Below are 22,005 nucleotides of genomic sequence, written 5' to 3'. Positions count from 1 at the left end.
TATGCCGTATATGTTTATGTATACGTATTTTTACTTTACAAAGCAAAACAAAACAGTTATTCTAAAGGGAGAATGAATGTTAGGTAAAGTAATGAGAATTTTTTGTTATATACTCAACATTTTATAGTGTGAGTAATATGCTCCCACTCATCACTCCACAAAACTTATCACAACCCATTGTGTAAACAACAAACCCTAAGTTTAGATTCATGAATTTTTTTTAATGCTTTTTTTTAATTTAATCATTTTAAATCCCCCTTTGGAATAGTAATTTTTAATTTTTGATGTCCAACTGTATTTATTGTGAAAGATTCATTAATCTAATTGCACATCTATTATCTATACTGTATTATTTACTCTAACAGCTCCTTTACTCTATATCCAACAAAAAGCAAGTACAGAACAGCTACACACAGTTATTCAAAGCAATTATTCAAATTCAAATTTCATATATGTAAAAAAAATAAATGCCAAATTTACTACATTAAAAGAATCCAACAGTATCCCAAGTACTACATTACTATAACTACATACGTATTTGATACATCGTATAACTGTGAATTTATTCTCAAAATCCAACAAACATTTATTTATTGCATGGAACAGTTCATCTCAAGTAAGTGTACAAAGACTATGGCAAGGAAAAAAGATTTGGCCTCGTCAATAATGATGTGCAGGAAAAAATAATACACCGATATATTTAGAATGAAAAATAATTGAAAATCTAAATTTGTTCAACACATTACTCTACAGAAAAATATTCTGAGAGACTATGGTTAAGCAAATATGAAACTCAATTACAATATTATCTATGAAAGGAATATAACAAATTTTAATAATGACAAACCTGTCTTTTCCAAGATGGATTTATGGTGTTCTCCACCACAGAGGATCGGGATTCCTGCCCATGATGAGGTAACAGTGTCTGGGATTCACCAGGAAGTATACGTAGCTTCACATAAGGGTCGGGTTGGAAAAATATACCGCTCCGCAGTCCATGAGCAGAAATATCTGACAGAAATATAATCATAACTAAATATGCTTTTATTACAGGCAATCAGGGCAGGCATCCCCAGGCATTTTGCAATATCCTGAACCAGCCAAACAGAATGTAGCATGCCCATACTGCGGGACACCTAGCTTTTGTATCTCAGATTGGAATAAGCAGCCGGACTGGTAAGATGCAAGGGTACATCTTACATTGGGTACATGGTGCCCAATCATTTAAAGCCGGGAAATTAATGCATGGGTTTTCGAAGCAAGGTAAATAGGACATTGGGATTTATTTCTCGAAGCGTTAGTAATAAAACACCTGGTGTTATTCTTCAGCTATACCTTGCTCCATTTAGATTATGCAGTCCTGTTTTAGTCGCTATACTATAGAATGGATATAAATTCACTAGAACGCGTTCAGCATAAGATGACAAAGTTAATACTACAAACTAGAAACCTTTTATATGAAAAGAGTTTTACAAAGCTAAATCTATATTCCATTTTAAGACAAAGAATTAGGGGTGACATGATTGATGTATACATATGGGCATAACAAAGGGGATATTAATAGGGTATTAAAAGTATCAACACATAACAAAATTCGAAACAATGGGTATAAATTGGATAAGTTTAGATATAGGAAAGACCTGGGTAAATATTGGTTCAATAACAGGATTGTCAATTTGCGGAACCAATTACCGCGTAACATAATAGAAGTAGGATTCCTTGATTGTTTCAAGCATGGGTTAGACATATTATATGAATGAGATTGGGTGGATATAAATAGGAGCTGCCTCGTATGGGCCAATAGGCCTTCTGCAGTTACCTTCATTCTTATGTTTTTATGTTCTTACATAGCTTCTTCATGCCTATGTACCAAAGAAATAGGGCTACTCAGCAATAAACTAGGTTCTAGTGCCAGTTATGTTCAATGTATAAAAAATCTTCCCGAATTTACAGTCATATGAACATGTTAATGAATGATGTTAAGAACTATACAATTGTCATAGTTCAAAATGCCCTTGCCAAAATAAACAATAATAATAATAATAATAATAATAATAATAACAATAATAAGCAAAATAATAATAATAATAATAATAATAATAATAATAATAATAATAATAATTCAGTGTCAGAAGACAGGCAGCTTGTGTGTATTCATACACATTAGGCTCATATCGAGGTCCCCCCACCAAGTCAAATTACTGACACCGCCCAGGATGCAATCCCACAACAAGCTGACTACTCCTGAATATCTACTTACTGCTAGATGAACAGAAGCATTAGGTGATAGGAAATGTCCCCAACCATTTCTGTCCCGCCAGGGATTTGAACCCGGAATTCTCACGTGTGTGTCGAGAATGAACCTGACTGTATTACCGGGCCCCTACATTACCCTATAATGTAGCAATGTACAGTACAACAAATAGAATTCAACAGACAATTGCCACATAATAGTGTGGAACAAGTGAAACCAGGTTGGGGCCTGACGGCCGAGTGGATAGCGCTCGGATCTTGTAGTACTAAGGTTCTGGGTTCGATCCCCGGCGGAGGCAGAAACAAATGGCCAGAGTTTCTTTCCCCCTGATGCTCTGTGCACCTAGCAGTAAATAGGTACCTGGGAGTTAGACAGCTGCTACAGGCTGCTTTCTAGGGGCTGCTTTCGAGGCATCTTCCAGTTTATGTGGTGCCCTTCCCAAACTGTGAAGCCGTCGAGGTCGATGCCTTTTGGCTGGACTGGTCGAGGTGGAGTTATCTATACCTCTTCCCACCGGTCCAGTTGTTGCTCCGGTTCCTGGCTTGGTTGGAGACTTACCAGGGGAGAGTAGTCTTGTTGGCTCCTTGGTGGCCGGCCCAGCCCTGGTTTCAGGAGCTTCTTCCTTGATGTCCTAACCCAAGGGTCTTCCTGGGGCTCCCCCTCTTTCAGCAGATCGGTCCGGTCCGGTACATGGCTGGTTCGATCTTCTCCACTCTTCGTGTCTGGTCTTTTTGATGCGGGTTTATCTGCACTTGTATGGCGATCAGGTGGCTTCTTTGATGGTGTCCCACCTGCGAGTTTCGTCTAGATGGCAGTATGAAATTTCCTGGCGGTCTTTTCGGCATTTTTTGTCTCTACGTAGTTTGTCTTCGATTTCTGATCGGGTTGTTTTTTCCTTTCTCTCTTGGTTGTTTCAGGACCGTCATTTTATGCCAAATAATGTCGCCTCATATCGTGTGGCGCTGATGGAGCTGCTGCAGCTTGCATTCGGGGTGGCTGTCATTTCTGCTCCATTCCACAAGCTTTCTCGGCCGTTTTTCACCTTCCGGCCTGCTCATGCGCCGCCTGAGCTATCCTAGTCATTGGACCGGGTGCTCTCTTCTCTCTCTTCTCCTCGGTTTGTGGTGGCCCCCTCGGTTCAGGATTGTTTTTCTTAAGGCTCTCTTCTTGATGGCATTGGCCTCTGAGGGTCGGCTCGGGGAGCTTCATGCTCTCCTCCGGCGACGAGGTTTCTGCTCTTTCAGTCCTGGTGGTCGTTTCGCTCATTTGCAGCCTTCTCCTTTTCTAGCGAAGAATGAGTCTGCTGCTTTCCGAAGGGGTCCTTGGGTTGTTGATGTTTGGTTGGTTCGGCCGAGGGTGCATCATGTTTTGTGTCCGGTTGCAGCCGTTATCTGTGCGCCATGGCCTCCGTGGCAGGGGACGCGCTTTGGGTGGACGCGGTTTCCCTTCTTCCCTGTTCCTGGGAGCGGGTCTCCCAGGTCGTCCGCAGGATTATTCGGTCCAGCCAGCCTGTGGTCTATCCTTGTGCCCATGACTTTTGTAAGTTCGCAGCTTTGGCTGCTGTTTTGGGGAATATGTCTTGGGCTGACATTCGGACACGGGGCTTTTGGAGGTCGAACAGGGTCCTGGCCGCACGGTATCTTGTTAATGTTCCTGGACCTTCTTGGGCGTGTGTAGCCTTGGGTCGCAGGTTGCAGCCAGTTGTCTCGACTTCGAGTTGAGGAGTAAGTGACGACCGCCTCCCGGATAAGTCCTCCTTTTCTTTTTCTTTGGTTAGGTAGCTCCGGGTAACCAAAGGGGGGCTCTACAGAAAACCAGTGTTGAATGTAATGAAAAGTCATTTTCTGAGTGAGACCTGGAGGCTCTCCGGCATCCCTCCCTCCCTTCCTCCGGTCGGCATTTTTTTCGCGTTTTTGATACTCAGCCTCTGAACTAGGGAGAGTTGCCAGCACAGAGGTCTGGGACCCCTCCATCCCCCTCCCGGGGAGGGGGGTTGCGCAGACAGATACGCAGCATTTGCGGTGACGACATACTGGTTTTCTTGGTTTTGATTTGGGAGTTCTGTTGCTAGTTCGGCTTTTGGTTTGCAATTATTAAATCAACAGTAGTTTATTTTGGAATTCCTACCTTTCTGGGTGCCTGACCTGGTAGATGGCAGACAAAGACTGCTTCCAGTTACACAGGGGTGTCTTTAGGCCATTGCTCCTTTAGGCCTAGAACTCCTTCAACTGACTGTTGCCACGGTCTAATATATACACATCAGCCCGGTATAGCTCCGGGGAGCCTCCGGGTCTCACCCAGAAAATGGTGATTCATTACATTCAACGCTGTTTTTTTTTCTCATTTTGGCCATCACAGAGATCATACGCCATCACCAGCCATCTTAATCATTTCATATTTGTATTTCAAATAAATGCAACTTGAACTGCACCATGAAAAGTCATTCAATGCCCCATAAGAGTCTTTAATCATTAAAAGCATTACTCCCTCCCTACTACTAGAATCTTCTTCCACTCCTATTCTTTTCTTAAAATCCTAGCCCCATTTCACTCTTCATTCTCATTTCTAAGTTTTGTGTTACATAAACCAAAAACATCGCACATTCATTCCTTAAAAATTTACACTACTTCCATCCTCATTTGTTTACTTATTCCTTCACATTTGTCATATTCCTCTTTGTTTTCTGGGGTTGAATGAAGCACAAACCCTATATCCAAGGCTGATTCTGGCCCTTGTAGGGAGAAGGTGAGGAAGATGGGTTACCAGGCCAGTTATGCTACCCTTCATTACAGGGAATAAGGGGCTATGTACATCACATAGTGGTGGACAATGTGGGATCATCATACTGTATATAAAATAAGCAGACATTCCTAAACAGCAAAGTAAATTGAATCGGCAGCCAAAATTTAATCTTAATAAAAGGAGACATGGTGAGAGATGAAAAACAGTATACTGTACTGTATGAAAAATTGTATCATCCCTATTACTGTACTTCATTTCCTAGGTTTGTAATTTAGGAACAAATTTAAAAAGAAAAATGGTTCAAACTCACTTGAAAGTGTGAAATGGATAAACTTTATGCAGGAGAGAGAGCGCTGCAGGGTCAATGATGGATGAAGGGTCTCATCTTCTGACGAGTCAGAGGCAGACCCATCACTTAATCTTACAACACGTAGCACCGCAGATGACCCCAAACATGCATTACTGCTCTCTTCTCCACTGTGGTAACAGATTACTATATTCCCTACATCTGTAACAATGCAAGAATTAACGTAAGTGAAAATTCACCAAACAACTTATTTCTATGATGGACTATCAATGATATTCATGACAATAGATGCATATTTTCAACTAGAGAAACTTATACGTATTACAATTGAAAAACACAAAAAATGGTGTACAATGACTATAAAAGTAAGGAATCCAATTACTTCTTGGCAAGAGTGCAGGAACATCGATGGTCCAGCATAGTTCTCCCTCCGACTGCCCATTAATCCGTCTCTGATCCACACACAGTTCGGGACTGCAGTCACCTGCAGCATAAACATATCATTACCCAAGACATCCAATACTGCATTTGTACGCTTAGCTTCTTAAGCAAATAGTAACTGTATACCATTTGGGTACTATCAAGTAATATTGTACTTGAGAGCAATAAGGTGTTCAATACTGTACTTGAGGATAAAACTATGTACAATATCACCGTATATGGAACACAGTACAGTACCTGTACTAATATTTTATTTATAAAATAAAGAAATAAATAAAAAATATTTATATATATATATAAAATTTTAATAGGGGAAGGGAGTACCACCTCTGGCTGGAAGAAGGGGACCCTTAGCCTCGGAATATATATACAGTGGATCCCCGGGTTACGAGCGTCCCTGTTTACGAGTTTTTCAGGTTACGAGCCCGATTTGGTTGGAAAATTTGCATCGGGATATGAGCATTGCATCGGGATATGAGCATTGCACCGGGTTACAAGTTTGTCAAAGTGCGTACGGGCCGACCTAGCGCGTGGTGGCACGGCGGTCGCGCCTCAGTTTACCAGTGCCTCGCGCCCAGTGACTATCCCGCCTGAATTCTTTACAAGAATTTGCAGCTTTTTGTCGGATTTTTGCCCATTTGAACATAAAAGTTGTTATTATATATCTCGCCATGGGTCCCAAGAAAGCCAGTGGTAAGGTTCAAGGCAAGAAATCGCATGTGAGGATGACAATTGAGGAAAAACAAGAGATCATTCGGAAGCATGAAAATAGTCCTCGTGTTGTTGAACTAGTTAGTCAGTACAACAAATCTTCAGGGGAGGAAGGAGGCGGCAGTAGAGAATGTCCCTTCCTCATTAATTAAGAAAATGTGTGCAGTATGGGAAAGACTGCAAAGTTTTGCTGAAAAGAATCACCCAGATAAAGCTGTAGTAGGCCGTTGCATTGATCTTTTTAATGACAATGTGATGTCACTACAGACAAGTGATGCAAAGAAGGGAAAAACAATCTTTAATGGAACGTTTCCTTGTGAGAAAAGTGAGAAAATCAAGCAGTGAGCCACAACCAAGACCTAGTGGTATGCAGGCAAAATGTACCAGAGTGTACTCCAGAGAAATCTTCACAGCCTGATGTTATAATGGAAGGAGACTCTCCTTCCAAACAGTAACACCTCTTTTCTTTCCCCTCCCCCCTCCTCACAGTCTTCCATACGCCAACAGGAGTCATCAGCAAAGGTAAGTAATAACCTGAACATACTTTTGTAGTGTAGATTTGGATGAATTAGGTATAAAATTTAGTTTGAAGTGCAGTTGCAGGTTAGTCAGGAACAGATTAATTCAAGCTGTCTCCAGGAACGGATTCAACTCTCACATATTGTCTTCTACCACCCTTTATATAGTGTGTATTTTGTAATTTTATTTTATTTAAAACTTACTTACACAAAAAATGGTTACAACATTGGTTACATGCAAATTACAAGGCTAGTTGTCACAGGTTGTCAAGTTCTTCCAGCTCCTCAATGGCGGGCAGGAACCATCTTGAGGTTATCTTGAGATAATTTTTGGGCTTAGTGTCCCTGCAGCCCGGTCCTCAACCAGGCCTCCACCCCCAGGAAGCAGCCCATAGCAGTTGTCTAACTCCCAGGTACCTATTTACTGCTAGGTAACAGGGGCATCAGGGTAAAATAAACATTTTGCCCATTTTTCTCAGCTTCCACTGGGGATCGAACCCGGAACCTCAAGACTACGAATCCGAAGCACTGTCTCAACGGCGTCTCATCTTGGAGTTAACTTTCTATCAATGGGTCTTCTAATATTTTGACAGTGTTCCACATCCTGGTGGCTCACTGTTGTAGTCTAAGGTCTAGATGTTGTGTTCAGGGATTCATGGAGCTCCTGATTTGTCTGGTCATAAGGTGTTTTGTTGGTTTTCTTAACGCCTGCGGTTTTTGCATCTTCTTGAGATTATCTTGAGATGATTTCGGGGGTTTTAGTGTCCCCGCGGCCCGGTCCTCGACCAGGCCTCGACCCCCAGGAAGCAGCCTGTGACAGCTGACTAACTCCCAGGTACCTATTTAGTGCTAGGTAACAGGGGCATCAGGGTGAAAGAAACTCTGCCCATCGTTTCTCGCCGGCACCCGGGATCGAACCCGGGACCACAGGATCACGCGTCCAGTGTTCAGTCTGCTCAGCCACCGGCTCCTAGTATGCTAGTATTCTTCAAGGCATGTAGTGGTGCTGGAGGATATTTGAGATGTAGCCTTGTATAAGTGTATTCACCTAGTTGTGTTTGCGGGAGTTGAGCTTTGCTCTTTCGGCCCGCCTCTCAACTGTCAATCAACTGTTTGCTAACTACGTACTTTCTTTTTCCACACCACACACACTCCCCAGGAAGCAGCCCGTGACAGCTGACCAACTCCCAGGTACCTATTTACTGCTAGGTAACAGGGGCAATCAGGGTGAAAGAAACTTTGCCCATTTGTTTCTGCCTGGTGTGGGAATCGAACCCGCGCCACAGAATTACGAGTCCTGCGTGCTATCCACCAGGCTACCAGGCTCCCCCCCCCCCACATACAGTGCAGCTGTATCTTTGTGCTAAAGTTACGAAATCTTCTTAATTTGCCTAAGGTTGTTTTTGCTTTGTTTAAATATCATTTAAGTGAATTTTGCTTCCTTCCACCCCATCACACTACCATTTGAGGAGGTCAGTATGAAGTACAAGGACAAATGAGATGGGAAGAGAATACATTATACCAACCCATCCCTCCAGTGCCACGTTTACTCTACTCTGAGACTAAGTCCCCACTATGTCAATCCCATTTATATTTATCTTTACCTAATCTTTCCTTTAATATCTTATATATATAAAAACATTAAAATACACTAGACTCCACTTATTGCTTGTAATTATTTTTACACATCAGTTAATTGTACCGCAGCTTTTCCATTAATAGTTATTACTTTGTTATTTCCTTGTGTATTCATTTACAATAATTATGATAATTCTTTTGAGTTCCAGTGCTATATAGTCGTAATGGTTTAGCTATTCCTCCTGATAATTCCCTCCCTTCCCTCTTGTGAGTTCATATTGTGAGAAAATTGTAAATGAAAGAAGGAAGAGTATCTGACGACATACGAGTATATTACAAATTACATTTATTAATATTCCCTAAATAAGCTAAGAAACTGGCAAATGATGCAATTGTTATTACACAGCAGGAGACATTGGAACGTTGGAACCACAGCTCGTTTGTTAAATGTAGGTGCAGCCAGCACGTGACTGTAAAGCTGCCGCCCAGTTGGGTGGGTGTGGAGCACGTGACTGTAAAGCTGCCGCCCAGTTGGGTGGGTGTGGAGCACGTGACTGTAAAGCTGCCGCCCAGTTGGGTGGGTGTGGAGCACGTGACTATAAAGCTGCCGCCCAGTTGGGTGGGTGTGGAGCATGTGACTGTAAAGCTGCCGCCCAGTTGGGTGGGTGTGGAGCACGTGACTGTAAAGCTGCCGCCCAGTTGGGTGGGTGTGGAGCACGTGACTGTAAAGCTGCCGCCCAGTTGGGTGGGTGTGGAGCACGTGACTGTAAAGCTGCCGCCCAGTTGGGTGGGTGTGGAGCACGTGACTGTAAAGCTGCCGCCCAGTTGGGTGGGTGTGGAGCACGTGACTATAAAGCTGCCGCCCAGTTGGGTGGGTGTGGAGCACGTGACTGTAGAGCTGCCGACCAGTTGGGTGGGTGTGGCGCACGTGACTGTAAAGCTGCCGCCCAGTTGGGTGGGTGTGGAGCAAGACTAGTAACTGTGTGACGCACCATAGATGTAAAGTACCTTGTGTATATATTTATTTTATTTATATATACAAGAGTTATTACATTCTTGTAGAGCCACCAGCACCCGTAGCGCCTCGGGCAGGTCCTTAATCCTATGTTCCCTGGAATACGACCCGCCAAATCTTTTAATGACCAGGTCCCCATTTTTACTTGTTGGTAAACAGAGACTACAGTTAGGGATTGACACCCAGTAAATACTTCCCGGCCAGGATACGAACCCAGGACAAAGCGCTCGGGAAACGCCGGATGAGTGACTTACCACTTCACCATGAGAACTGTTTATAGTCCCCTTGGTCACTATAGTATATTGACTCTTGTGAGTCTTGTTGAATCACTTGGGATATACAAATATTATCGATATGTATATGTATTTGTGTAAATGATTGTGTGTATATTATATATATATATATATATATATATATATATATATATATATATATATATATATATATATATATATATATATATATTATATATATATATATATATATATATATATATATATATATATATATATATATATATAATGTACATGTATATATAACATAGACAACTGTGTAACAAGCTCAATAGTGTCACCTGCTTAGACGAACTCTGGGGATGTGTTCCTGAACCCATTATGTGCCTCTGTAACCCTGCCACCACCGCCCACCGCATGAGTATGGTATGCATAATAAGGAAAGAAATTAAGATCGTCACTTGAAATTGTTTATCAGTTGGCACTTGAAGAGAGACAGGAGTGTCAGTAGTGCCTCTCGTGTTTAGAGGGTGTTACAAAACTGTGACTCCTTTTGTCCCCCCCCCCCTCCCCCTCTCTCTCCCACTCCCTCCCTCCCGCTCTCTCCCACTCCCTCCCTCCCTCTCTCTCTCTCTCTCTCTCTCTCTCTCTCTCTCTCTCTCTCTCTCTCTACTCCAACAGGTTTTCAATTAAGTCTTGTAAGGTATTAAATACTAGGAATAAGTGTTCAACTTTGATAGCAAGTTCAGTATAACCTACAATATTACGAGGACCATAAATTATGAGTCGTCACCCCAGCCTGTCCACACCACGTGCCCAACACGGAGGGCAAGGTTGTGAGGGAAGGTTGTGAGTGAGGGAAGGTTGTGAGTGAGGGAAGGTTGTGAGTGAGGGTTGTGAGTGAGGGAAGGTTGTGAGTGAGGGTTGTGAGGGGCTGCTCCGGGATGGAAGGGGTGGGGACCGAGGCCTCATAACCTACACCATCCACTGTTACCTGTAATTATCAACACATTCCCTAAGCCTCACAGTTCCTGCACCGGAAGCTTAGGCTATCCCCCATCCCCCTAGCCCCACTTCCCTCATCACGCAGCCCGTCCTCGACTAAAGTCCATTACATCCAGCGGTCGACCCCACAGAAGCATTCATAAATGTTTACATGCTGTTCATTCAAAACGGGAATTTTCTCAAATATAAATTAATATTATAAGATATTAGCATATTGTGCATATACAGTCATAGGATAGGTTAGGTGTTTAGGTTCTGTTGGCGATTATTTGTACGTGGGTGAAGCATTTACAGCCTTGTGGTTCGAACACAATTCGTCAGTGAAGCACTTGTTCCGGAAGTGTTCGGACGAAATCGGTTGTGAGTCGTGTGTAAACAGCTTTTCATTCATAAACAGGGGGTTTGGCGGGTGCATGGAATCACTTTGGGTCTTTGTTTGGAGGACGGACTGCGTAACGGTAAAACACTCCCTCGGCGCTTCGCAAGCACTTTGGCCTGTGGTTCGTACCCTGGAGGGGGAGGATTTACTTGGCTCCAATCCTTACCTGTTGCCTCTGTTCACCCAGCAGTGAATGGGTATCTGGTTGTTAAACGATTCGGCGGGTCGTATTCCGGGGAAAATTAGGATTAAATGACTTGTCTGAAACGCTATGCGTGCTAGTGGCTGTACAAGAATGTAACAACTCTTGTGTTTGTGTATGTGTGTATTGTATTTTATTGGAAAATATTAGAGGGACTGATTTCAAGGATAATAATACGAGACCAGAAGACATTGCAGGATGTGCAAAATACCCCCCCCCCCCCGTTACAAAAAAAAAGAGAAACAGTAGGCGCACTGATCAACATCAAAGGCCCAAGACTTTTCAACACACTCTACACATATGAGGGGCATAACTGGCTAACTGGCCAGCCTCTCACGGTGTTCAAAATAAGAACTTGTAATCACCTTCAAAGGATACCTGATCAACCAGGCTGTGACTCAGAGACCAGGCTGCAAGTAGCCGCGTCGAACAGCCGGTTGACCAGATGTTACGGACCCGAGCCCAGCGTCCGAGCATGGAGCAGTGACGGCCGCGCCATCTGTGGGTCAGCTCCCGAAACCCCCTCCAAATGGACGACGCCATCTAGTGAGGACGAGATATACTGGCCATAAGGGCTAGTTTCCCGTCCTAATCAGCTCATGGCGCAGCCGCTGCTGACCTCTGGTGAGGTGACGCTTGGACAGCAACGCCATCTATGGAGTGGATAGGTGGGCGTTTGCGTCTAAGCCTGTAAGTGGGGTGCCCTAGAGTGTAACTAGTACTGATGACGTGTCTGATTACAGAGTCGACCTGGGACTGCTGTAATGGACGTTGGATGAGTCTACTCATGGCAGCCGTAGAACCTTAACGCTGATCCTCTGAACCATGGACAGGTATACAAACTAACGTATGAGCGTACCGTGAGAGGGTTTGGGGAGTTGGTCTACTCCCGAGCCAGGCTTGACTTGTGATAACTTGGTCCAACAGGCTGTTGCCTGGAGAGGTTCGCAGGCCCACATATCCACCACAACCGGACTGGTCCGGCACTTCTTGCAGGAATCTAACTGCTATTTGAATTAGTCTATATTTGTTCCGGCACTAGTGTGTCGGGTGTTAATGTCAGTTACATTGTCTGGAGGGGTTTGGCTGTCATTCATGATGAAACTGTCCAGGTGTTCAACTTTCATGGTGATGAAACATGGCCTGCTAAAGTGCTAAACATGGCCTCATACTGGCCTGGTTGATACCTAATCAACCAGGATGTGACTTATACGTCAGGCTGCGAGGAGCCGCGTCCAACAGCCTGGTTGATCAGTCCAGCAACCAGGAGGCCTGGTCGACGACCAGGCCGCGGGGACGCTAAGCCCCGGAAGCACCTCAAGGTAACCTCAAGGTAACCTCAAGGTAAGGGGCCTTTTAGGATTTCACTAATGTCTTTGTCATCCTCTGTGCATGAACTATCAACTGTAAATATAGCTCCAATACGGGTGGTGGCCTGTGATTTTGATTTCGTGTATGTGAAAAAAAAGGAATTTTCTTTACGTCTTATATAACGTCTTTACGTCTTACTGTTCCAATTACATTTTCTCAGACTGGTGTGATCTCTTCAGCGTCTGCTCTGTTTCGTCAATGTCCCTGTTCTGTTATTTCTCTTCGTTGTAATAGTCATGTCTCCTTAAGCATTTCCATGATTTTTCCTTCTATTGTAGACTTAGTCTGCGTTCTTTTTCTAGACTGGTCCTCTTTTTTGACCCTCCGCAAGCACACATCTATCATGCAAGCAGGGTGGGGGCGAGGCGGAGATAGATACACCAACCCTTCCCCACCATTCCCCATGAACCCGCCACCAACCCCATCCCTAACAAGCCAACCACAACAACCCTATCATCAATCCCCTTGTCTAACAATGGGTTGACCGCGACAGTTGATCAAGTGCCAGCTGTGCTTGGGCACGCACACACACACACACACACACACACACACACACACACACACACACACACACACACACACTAACGTAGTCCCGATATACAAGAAAGGGGATAGACAGGAGGCACTGAACTACAGGCCAGTGTCCCTAACCTGCATACCATGCAAGCTGATGGAGAAGATTGTGCGAAAAAAACTAGTGGAGCATCTGGAGCGAAGGAACTTTGTAACACAGCATCAACATGGGTTCAGGGATGGCAGGTCCTGCCTCACAGGGTTACTTGAATTCTACGACCAGGCAACAAAAATAAGGCAAGAAAGAGAAGGGTGGGCAGACTGCATATTTTTGGATTGTCAGAAAGCCTTTGATACAGTACCACACAAGAGGCTAGTGCGAAAGTTGGAGATGCAGGCTGGAGTGAGAGGGAAGGTACTCCGGTGGATAGAGGAATACCTAAGCAACAGGAGACAACGAGTCTGTGTGAGGGGTGAGGCCTCAGATTGGCGAGACGTCACAAGTGGAGTCCCGCAGGGGTCAGTCCTTGGACCTATACTGTTTCTGGTATATGTAAATGATCTCCCAGAGGGTATAGATTCGTTCCTCTCAATGTTTGCCGACGATGCAAAAATTATGAGGAGGATTGAAACAGAGGATGATAGTAGGAGGCTACAAGATGACCTGGATAGACTGAGTGAATGGTCCAACAAATGGCTGTTGAAGTTCAACCCGAGTAAATGCAAAGTAATGAAACTAGGCAGTGGAAACAGGAGGCCAGGCACAGGATACAGAATAGGAGATGAAGTACTTAATGAAACAGACAGAGAGAAAGATCTAGGAGTTGATATCACACCAAACCTGTCTCCTGAAGCCCACATAAAGAGAATAACGTCTGCGGCATATGCGAGGCTGGCTAACATCAGAACGGCGTTCAGGAACCTGTGTAAGGAATCATTCAGAATCTTGTACACCACATATGTAAGACCAATCCTGGAGTATGCGGCCCCAGCATGGAGCCCGTACCTTGTCAAGCACAAGACGAAGCTGGAAAAAGTCCAAAGGTATGCTACTAGACTAGTCCCAGAACTAAGAGGCATGAGTTATGAGGAAAGGCTGCGGGAAATGCACCTCACGACACTGGAAGACAGAAGAGTAAGGGGGGACATGATCACAACCTACAAAATCCTCAGGGGAATCGACCGGGTAAACAAGGATGAACTATTCAACACTGGTGGGACGCGAACAAGGGGACACAGGTGGAAGCTGAGTACCCAAATGAGCCACAGAGACGTTAGAAAGAACTTTTTCAGTGTCAGAGTAGTTAGTAAATGGAATGCACTAGGAAGTGATGTGGTGGAGGCTGACTCCATACACAGTTTCAAGTGTAGATATGACAGAGCCCGATAAGCTCATGAATCTGTACACCAGTTGATTGACGGTTGAGAGGCGGGACCAAAGAGCCAGAGCTCAACCCCCGCAAACACAACTAGGTGAGTACATCTAGGTGAGTACACACACAGCTGGGCACAGGTGACAAGGATGGATAACCAGCTGGGGAGGAGACTATGGCTGGGGAGGAGACTATAGCTGGGGAGGAGACTATGGCTGGGGAGGAGACTATGGCTGGGGAGGAGACTATAGCTGGGGAGGAGACTATGGCGGGGGATGACCCGCTGCCCACCCAACTCCTCCCTCCAGGCAAAATGAATGAAAAAAACAAGTTAAGCCGTAACAGACGAGCCGCTGGAGCTTCCTGTCTACCACCAGACCCACCAACAGCTTCCGGCGCCCCGTGGTCATGTAGGTATTGTGGTGGCTTTCATACCCGCCGCTACCCCCCCCCCCAACACACACACACTCTCCTGTCTCTTCCATTTTTACTTATTCCCTAGTCCCTAATTTTCTCCCTCCCTTACGTATAATGTTTCTAAATTGATTTTAATGATCTTACTTTAATATTATATATATATATATATATATATATATATATATATATATATATATATATATATATATATATATATATATATATTGTGCTTGTGTGTTAAATCTTGCCTCGGAGGCCGAGTTTATTGCACACGACATATTAATGTCTCTCTCAACCTTAATACCAAAGTTAACATACATTTAATTAATCCTGCTATTAAATATTGGCAATATTTAATTCTTGCCGCAGGTTGCATCACCGACAACTTCTTCCCAATTACATTTTTATAATTTCTTTCTCATTTCTTAATACATTCTTTATTAGCATTTCAATATTTTTTATATCAAATTGGGAAGGAGAGGGAAGAGTGTGAAATGCAAGGGAATAGGGGGAAAAGAGGAGGGGAGAGGGGGGGGGAAGAGGAGTGGGAGGGAGAGCAGAATGAGAAGAGGAGACAAGTTCAAGTTCAAGCTCAATTCATTGAGATAAGAAAGAAATACATCTCAAAGGGATAGAGTAGCTTAGGCTACTTCTACCCTAGGCGGCCGAAGAGACCCGAGCACCGCAGGGTCGCCCCCTAATAAATGTATAAATGAATGTGTTTCAGCACAATTACTTGACACAGTTGTGAATTGGCCAGCTGGAGTATGCGAGGAGCAGAGGTTGAAGACTTACCACATGCTCGTGCCCGGCCTTAAGTCCATACCTACTCGTTTAGAAGTAACTCGCACACGACTACTCTCATTTGATCTTTAGGAAATCAAGCACTTAGCTAGCAGCGTGTAGCTAGCAGCATGGGAGCCGGTCGGCCGAGCGGACAGCACACTGGACTTGTGATCCTGTGGTCCCGGGTTCGATCCCGGGCGCCGGTGAGAAACAATGGGTAGAGTTTCTTTCACCCTATGCCCTTGTTACCTAGCAGTAAAATAGGTACCTGGATGTTAGTCAGCTGTCACGGGCTGCTTCCTGGGGGTGGAGGCCTGGTCGAGGACCGGGCCGCGGGGACACTAAAGCCCCGAAATCATCAAGATAACCTCAAGAACGCTCTCCAAATGTACTCACTAGAAAGAAGACGAGAGAGATATCAAATAATATACACCTGGAAGATACTGGAGGGCCAAGTACCAAATCTACACAGTAAAATAACAACATACTGGAGTGAACGATATGGAAGAAAATGCAGAATAGAACCAGTGAAGAGCAGAGGTGCCATAGGCACAATCAGAGAACACTGTATAAACATCAGAGGTCCGCGGTTGTTCAAAACCCTCCCAGCAAATATAAGAAATATTGCCGGATCAGCCGGGCTGTGGTGGGTATGTGGGCCTGCGGGCCGCTCCAAGCAACAGCCTGGTGGCCCAAACTCTCACAAGTCAAGCCTGGCCTCGGGCCGGGCTTGGGGAGTAGAAGAACTCCCAGAACCCCATCAACCAGGCATCACCCAGGTGTAGCTAGCAGCATTAGCTATGTCTTGCGGGACACTCTTGTTGTTAACCTAACCTTTGCTAGAGAATATAAACACGTTTATAAATAAAAACAGCTGCAGGTCTACGGTAGAGAATAACATCTGTCTCTCTCTACTTCACGTAATGTGTCTTGAGCAAGTCTGTTGTGCCCTTATCCTCTCAAGTAACTGGTTTATGTATACATTAAACATACGTTGTTCCTTCTTAATACGTCATTATTAACCATTATCACATTCTAATGAGATCATTCTATAAACATTAAGGGTTCAACGATCGTCAAAGCCATGTCTTGAAATGGAAAAAAAAGAGGATTGCTGACTTCTTATGTAACAGGTCGCTAGAGTTTTCCAATTTAGATTCTATAAGAATAAGCGAATAAGATGACCGAGTATTCATTAACGGTTTCATCAAGGCAGTGTTCAATATTCATCAAATAGCATTTATATCGGTGGGTACTTGCATGATGATATTTGTCAAGAAGGAAGATGAGAGTAGGAGTGTGTTAGTAGGGCGAGGCTGGCAGCCGTGGGCTCTAGCTCCCGGCCACCCGTGACGAAATACTGGAGACGTGGAGGCAGGTGTGCCGGATCTTGCCACGGATGTGCCTCAATGGGAAATTATTTCATCCATGTGTATGAGTGTTATGTAGGTGAGGGAGTGGCGCCACCAGGATGTGTCCCGTCTCCCGCTCACTCTTCTTACCTCCATGTTCTCCCACACCACCACCACTGTTACTTTACCCCATCACTGTCACCACCACCGTCACCACTACCCTCACCACCACCAACATTCTCACCACCGCCAACACTGACATCACCACCAACACTGACATCACCACCAACACTGACATCACCACCAACACACACACACACACACCTGGAGAGGTTATCTTGAGATAATTTCGGGGCTTAGCGTCCCCGCGGCCCGGTCCTCGACCAGGCCTCCTTTTTGTTACACACCCCCAGGAAGCAGCCCGTAGCAACTGTCTAACTCCCAGGTACCTAACTTACTGCTAGGTGAACCGCGGCATCAGGGTGAAAGAAACGCTGCCGATTTATTTCCGCTTCCACCGCGAATCGAACCCGGAACCTGAGGACTACGAATCCGAAGCGCTGTTCACTAAGCTGTCAGGGGCCCCTTCAAGAGATGCAGCATCTCTGCTTCATAGGGAATAACAACAGGGAAGATCTTGGAGGAGATGCATCAACAAGGGAATATGTAGCAAGGGCTGTACCATCAACGGGGGCAGCTGTACCATCAACGGGGGCAGCTGTACCATCAACGGGGGCAGCTGTACCATCAACGGGGGCAGCTGTACCATCAACGGGGGCAGCTGTACCATCAACGGGGGCAGCTGTACCATCAACGGGGGCAGCTGTACCATCAACGGGGGCAGCTGTACCATCAACGGGGGCAGCTGTACCATCAACGGGGGCAGCTGTACCATCAACGGGGGCAGCTGTACCATCAACGGGGGCAGCTGTACCATCAACGGGGGCAGCTGTACCATCAACGGGGGCAGCTGTACCATCAACGGGGGCAGCTAACACCAACACAGATGGAGTGAGCTAAAAAAAAAATACTGGAACGAAGAAATTTAATTCGGCTTAAAGTCCCAGATATTGTCACCCTGAGACGAAACTTGAAGAAAATATTTTAAATGAGGTCATATTCCCAAGGGGCTCCTCAGTTTGGAGACGTGACAGACAAAGTAGGAAGGGGGAGAAGTGGCTGTGCTGGTGAGAGAACACCTCAAGGTAAGAGAGTTAGTATTTGAAAACCCTCAAGATATTGACATAATGGCAATGTAGGTCTTTAATCAGGATGGTCAACTGATAATTGTAAATGCCAACAGCCCACCAGCAAGCAACACATGGACAAAGGAGGAACTGGATGACAAACAAGAGGGCCTCATAATGACCTTGAGAAAGATTATAGTACAAGCAGATAAAGGTAAATCACGATTGTTGGTACTGAGGGACTTCAACTTTAAGGCAATAGACTGGGAGGCCCACGAGGCAAGAACACAGGACATTTGGACAGACAGATTTGAAAACCTCATTCTGGAGACATTGATGTATTAATACGTCAAGCAGGCCACAAGAATGAGAGAAGGAGATGTTCCATCTGTACTGGATCAAATATTCACCAGGAAAGGAGATATTTGACTTCCAGTACCTTCCTCCCATAGCTTTCCCTTGGAAAATTGTTATCATGTCCTGTGGAAATTAAATATGCTTGCAATATGATCTAGAAGCGAATGGGGACATTGAAACAGTTTATAAACTCGATTTCAAGTGAGGACACTATGGGGAACTTATACAATTCTTTAATGAGTTTAATTGGACAGACTTGTCGCTTGGCAAGGAAGTAAACAAGATGTATGCCAAATGTTGTGAAATATACGATGAAGGCACACAAACTTTCATACCAAAACAGAGATGCAGGACCAGAAAACAGGATTGGTTCAACAGAAATTGTGAGATACCTGTTTGATTGGGTTCTGGGAGTTCTACTCCCCAAAGCTGGCCCAAGGCCAGACTTGTGAGAGTTTGGTCCACCAGGCGGCCCGCAGGCCCACCACAGCCCGGTTGGTCCGGCACTTCTTTTAGAAAACAATCCAGTTCTCTCTTGAAGATGTTCACGGTTGTTCCGGCAATATTTCTTATACTCGCTGGGAGGGTGTTGAACAACCGCGGACCTCTGATGTTCATACAGTGTTCTCTGATTGTGTCTATGGCACCTCTGCTCTTCACTGGTTCTATTCTGCATTTTCTTCCATATCGTTCACTCCAGTACGTTGTTATTTTATTGTGTAGATTTGGGACCTGTCCCTCCAGTATCTTCCATGTGTTATTATTTGATATCTCTCTCGTCTCCTTTCTAGTGAGTACATTAGAGGGCCAGAAAGAAAAAGACAAGAAAATGGGTTCAATATCTGAAGAGACCTAACCCGCAAACATACTTGCAATACAAGGAAGCAAGACTCAATTACACATCAGTGAGGAGTGGCAGAAAGGAACTTTGAGAAAGGTATTGAGGACAAATATAAAACAGATCGAGGCCTTTTCTATAAATTCATTAAAAGCAAGCTGTATTTAAAGGAAAAAATCCAGACATTGAGAACGGGGAACAGGACTACTGAGAATGAAAAAAATATGTGTGAACTGCTAAATAAATAGTTCCAAAGCGTGTTTGCACAAAATGAGAATTTCAGGGTACTAGACCAAATACCACTTCCAGAACACGCCATAGAACACATAGAGGTATCTCAAGACGAAGTGGAAAAATTACTCATGGGGGGCAAGGAAGAAATAAAGCGGCTGGACCTGATGGAGTTCCACCTTGGGTGCTGCGAGGTGCAACTGAGCTGACCATTCCACTCCAATTATCCAGACATCCTTGTGCACAGGAATCTTAGCAGATATGTGGAAAAGCCAAACATAGCACTAATCTATCAAAATGGTAGTCGAGAGGAACCTCTACAGTATAGACCCGTATCATTAACAAGCGTGGTAGTCAAAACACTAAAAAAAATAGTTAAAGTTAAATGGGTTGAACACCTAGAGAGTAATAACATAATAACGGACAGACAATATGGTTTCGAACAGGAAGGTCCTGTGTAACAAATCTACTTGGTTTTTATGATAGAGCCACAGAGATACTACAGGAAAGAGGTGGTTGGGTTGACTGTCTATCTGGACCTAAAACAGGCTTTCGACAGTCCCACACGAGGCTGTTCTGGAAACTGGAAAATGCTGGAGAGGTGACAGGGAGACTTCTGACATGGATGAAAAACTTTCTGACAGACAGATGAGGGCAGTACAGTAATCAGACAATGTATCTGACTGGAGGAGTGTTACTAGCGGAGTACCGCAAGGTTCAGTTCTTGCACCAGTCATGTTCATCGTCTACATAAACCATCTACCAGAAGTAATACAGAATTAAATGAACATGTTTGCTGGTGGTGCTAAGATACTGGGGAAGATAGGAGACGCAGACGATTGTAATGCCCTTCAAATTGATCTAGACAAAATAAGTGCTTGGAGCGTCAAATGGCAAATGGAATTCAATGTGAATAAATGCAATGTTATGGAATGTGGAATTGGAGAAAATAGACCACACACCTTTCAAATTATGTGGAAAGGAATTACAGATGAAGAATTTTGAATTACAGATGAAAGGAATTTATGAAGAATTATTATTATATTGCAATTAATGAAGTCTAATAAAGCAAGAGACCCTGGGGTGGTTTTGGATAGTAAGTTGTCGCCAAAGGAACACATAAAGAACATTGAGAGGAGCGTATACGTCGCTTTTAATTATATGGATGGTGAAATATTAAAGAAACTGTTCATGACTTCTGTGAGACCAATATTGTAATATGCAGTAGTTGTATGGTACCCACATCTCAACAAGCACATAAATAAAATGGAAAAGTTGCAAAGGCATGCTACAAAATGGCCTTTGGAAATTAAAAACAAGAGTTACGAGGAGAGGCTAGAGGCGTTAAACATGCCAAAACTAGAAAATAGAAAAGAGGAGATATGATCACCATTTACAAAATACTAAGAGGAATCGATCAAATTGACAAAGAGCAATTCCTGAACCCAGCAACTTCACGAACAAGAGGACAGATTCAAGCTAAGGAAACAGGTGCTGAAAAAAATTAGAAAATGCTCTTTTGCAAACGTATTGATAGCCGGTTGGAATAAGTGAAGTGAGACGGTGGTGGAGGCCAAAACCGTCAGTAGTTTCAGTGTTGTATGACAAAGAGTGCTGGGAAAACGGGACACCACGAGCGTTGCTCTAATCCTGTAACTACACTTAGGAAATTACAGGTGAACAGTGTAATGCACAGAGTAAACATATTAAGCACTACAATTGACTAAAGTACAGGGGCAAGATTCACGAAGCAGTTACGCAAGCGCTTACGAACCTGTACATCTTTCTTCAATTTTTGGCGGCTTGGTTTATAATTATTAAACAGTTAATGAGCTCGGAAGCACCAGGAGGCTGTTTATAACAATAACAACAGTTGATTGGCAAGTTTTCATGCTTGTAAACTGTTTAATAAATGTAACCAAAGCCGTCAAAGATTAGGGAAAGATGGACACGTTCGTAAGTACTTGCGTAACTGCTTCGTGAATCTGGCTACCAGAAGTAGCCAGATTCACTTGCATACTTCCAAGTGAATCTTGCAAACTTGCAAGTGAATCTTGCAAACTTGCAAAAATGCAAACTTGAATGTTTCATTTGGAGATAAGTTAAAGAGCAGAGAGGTGGAGAGTGTACACGTAGATGATGACATGAGAGTAAGATGAGTGAGAGACGCACCTTAGCGTAGTTGTGGTGTAGAG

The 22,005-nt window shown here is 44.1% G+C and overlaps 1 protein-coding gene across 1 annotated transcript in view; it reads right to left on the bottom strand.

Moving 5' to 3' along the window:
• The window catches only part of LOC123770665 (uncharacterized), a 149,048-nt gene that overhangs the window by 88,014 nt on the left and 39,029 nt on the right, over window positions 1–22,005 (bottom strand). The window contains 3 exon segments of the mRNA XM_045762729.2: window positions 848–1,011; window positions 5,307–5,504; window positions 5,686–5,787. Coding sequence (XP_045618685.2) covers window positions 848–1,011; window positions 5,307–5,504; window positions 5,686–5,787 — 464 coding nt within the window.

Source organism: Procambarus clarkii, chromosome 56 (genome assembly GCF_040958095.1).
Source record: "Procambarus clarkii isolate CNS0578487 chromosome 56, FALCON_Pclarkii_2.0, whole genome shotgun sequence".
Lineage (NCBI taxonomy): Eukaryota > Metazoa > Arthropoda > Malacostraca > Decapoda > Cambaridae > Procambarus > Procambarus clarkii.
Note: the sequence above shows the minus strand (reverse complement) of the source record. Positions and strands in the feature narration are given on the sequence as shown.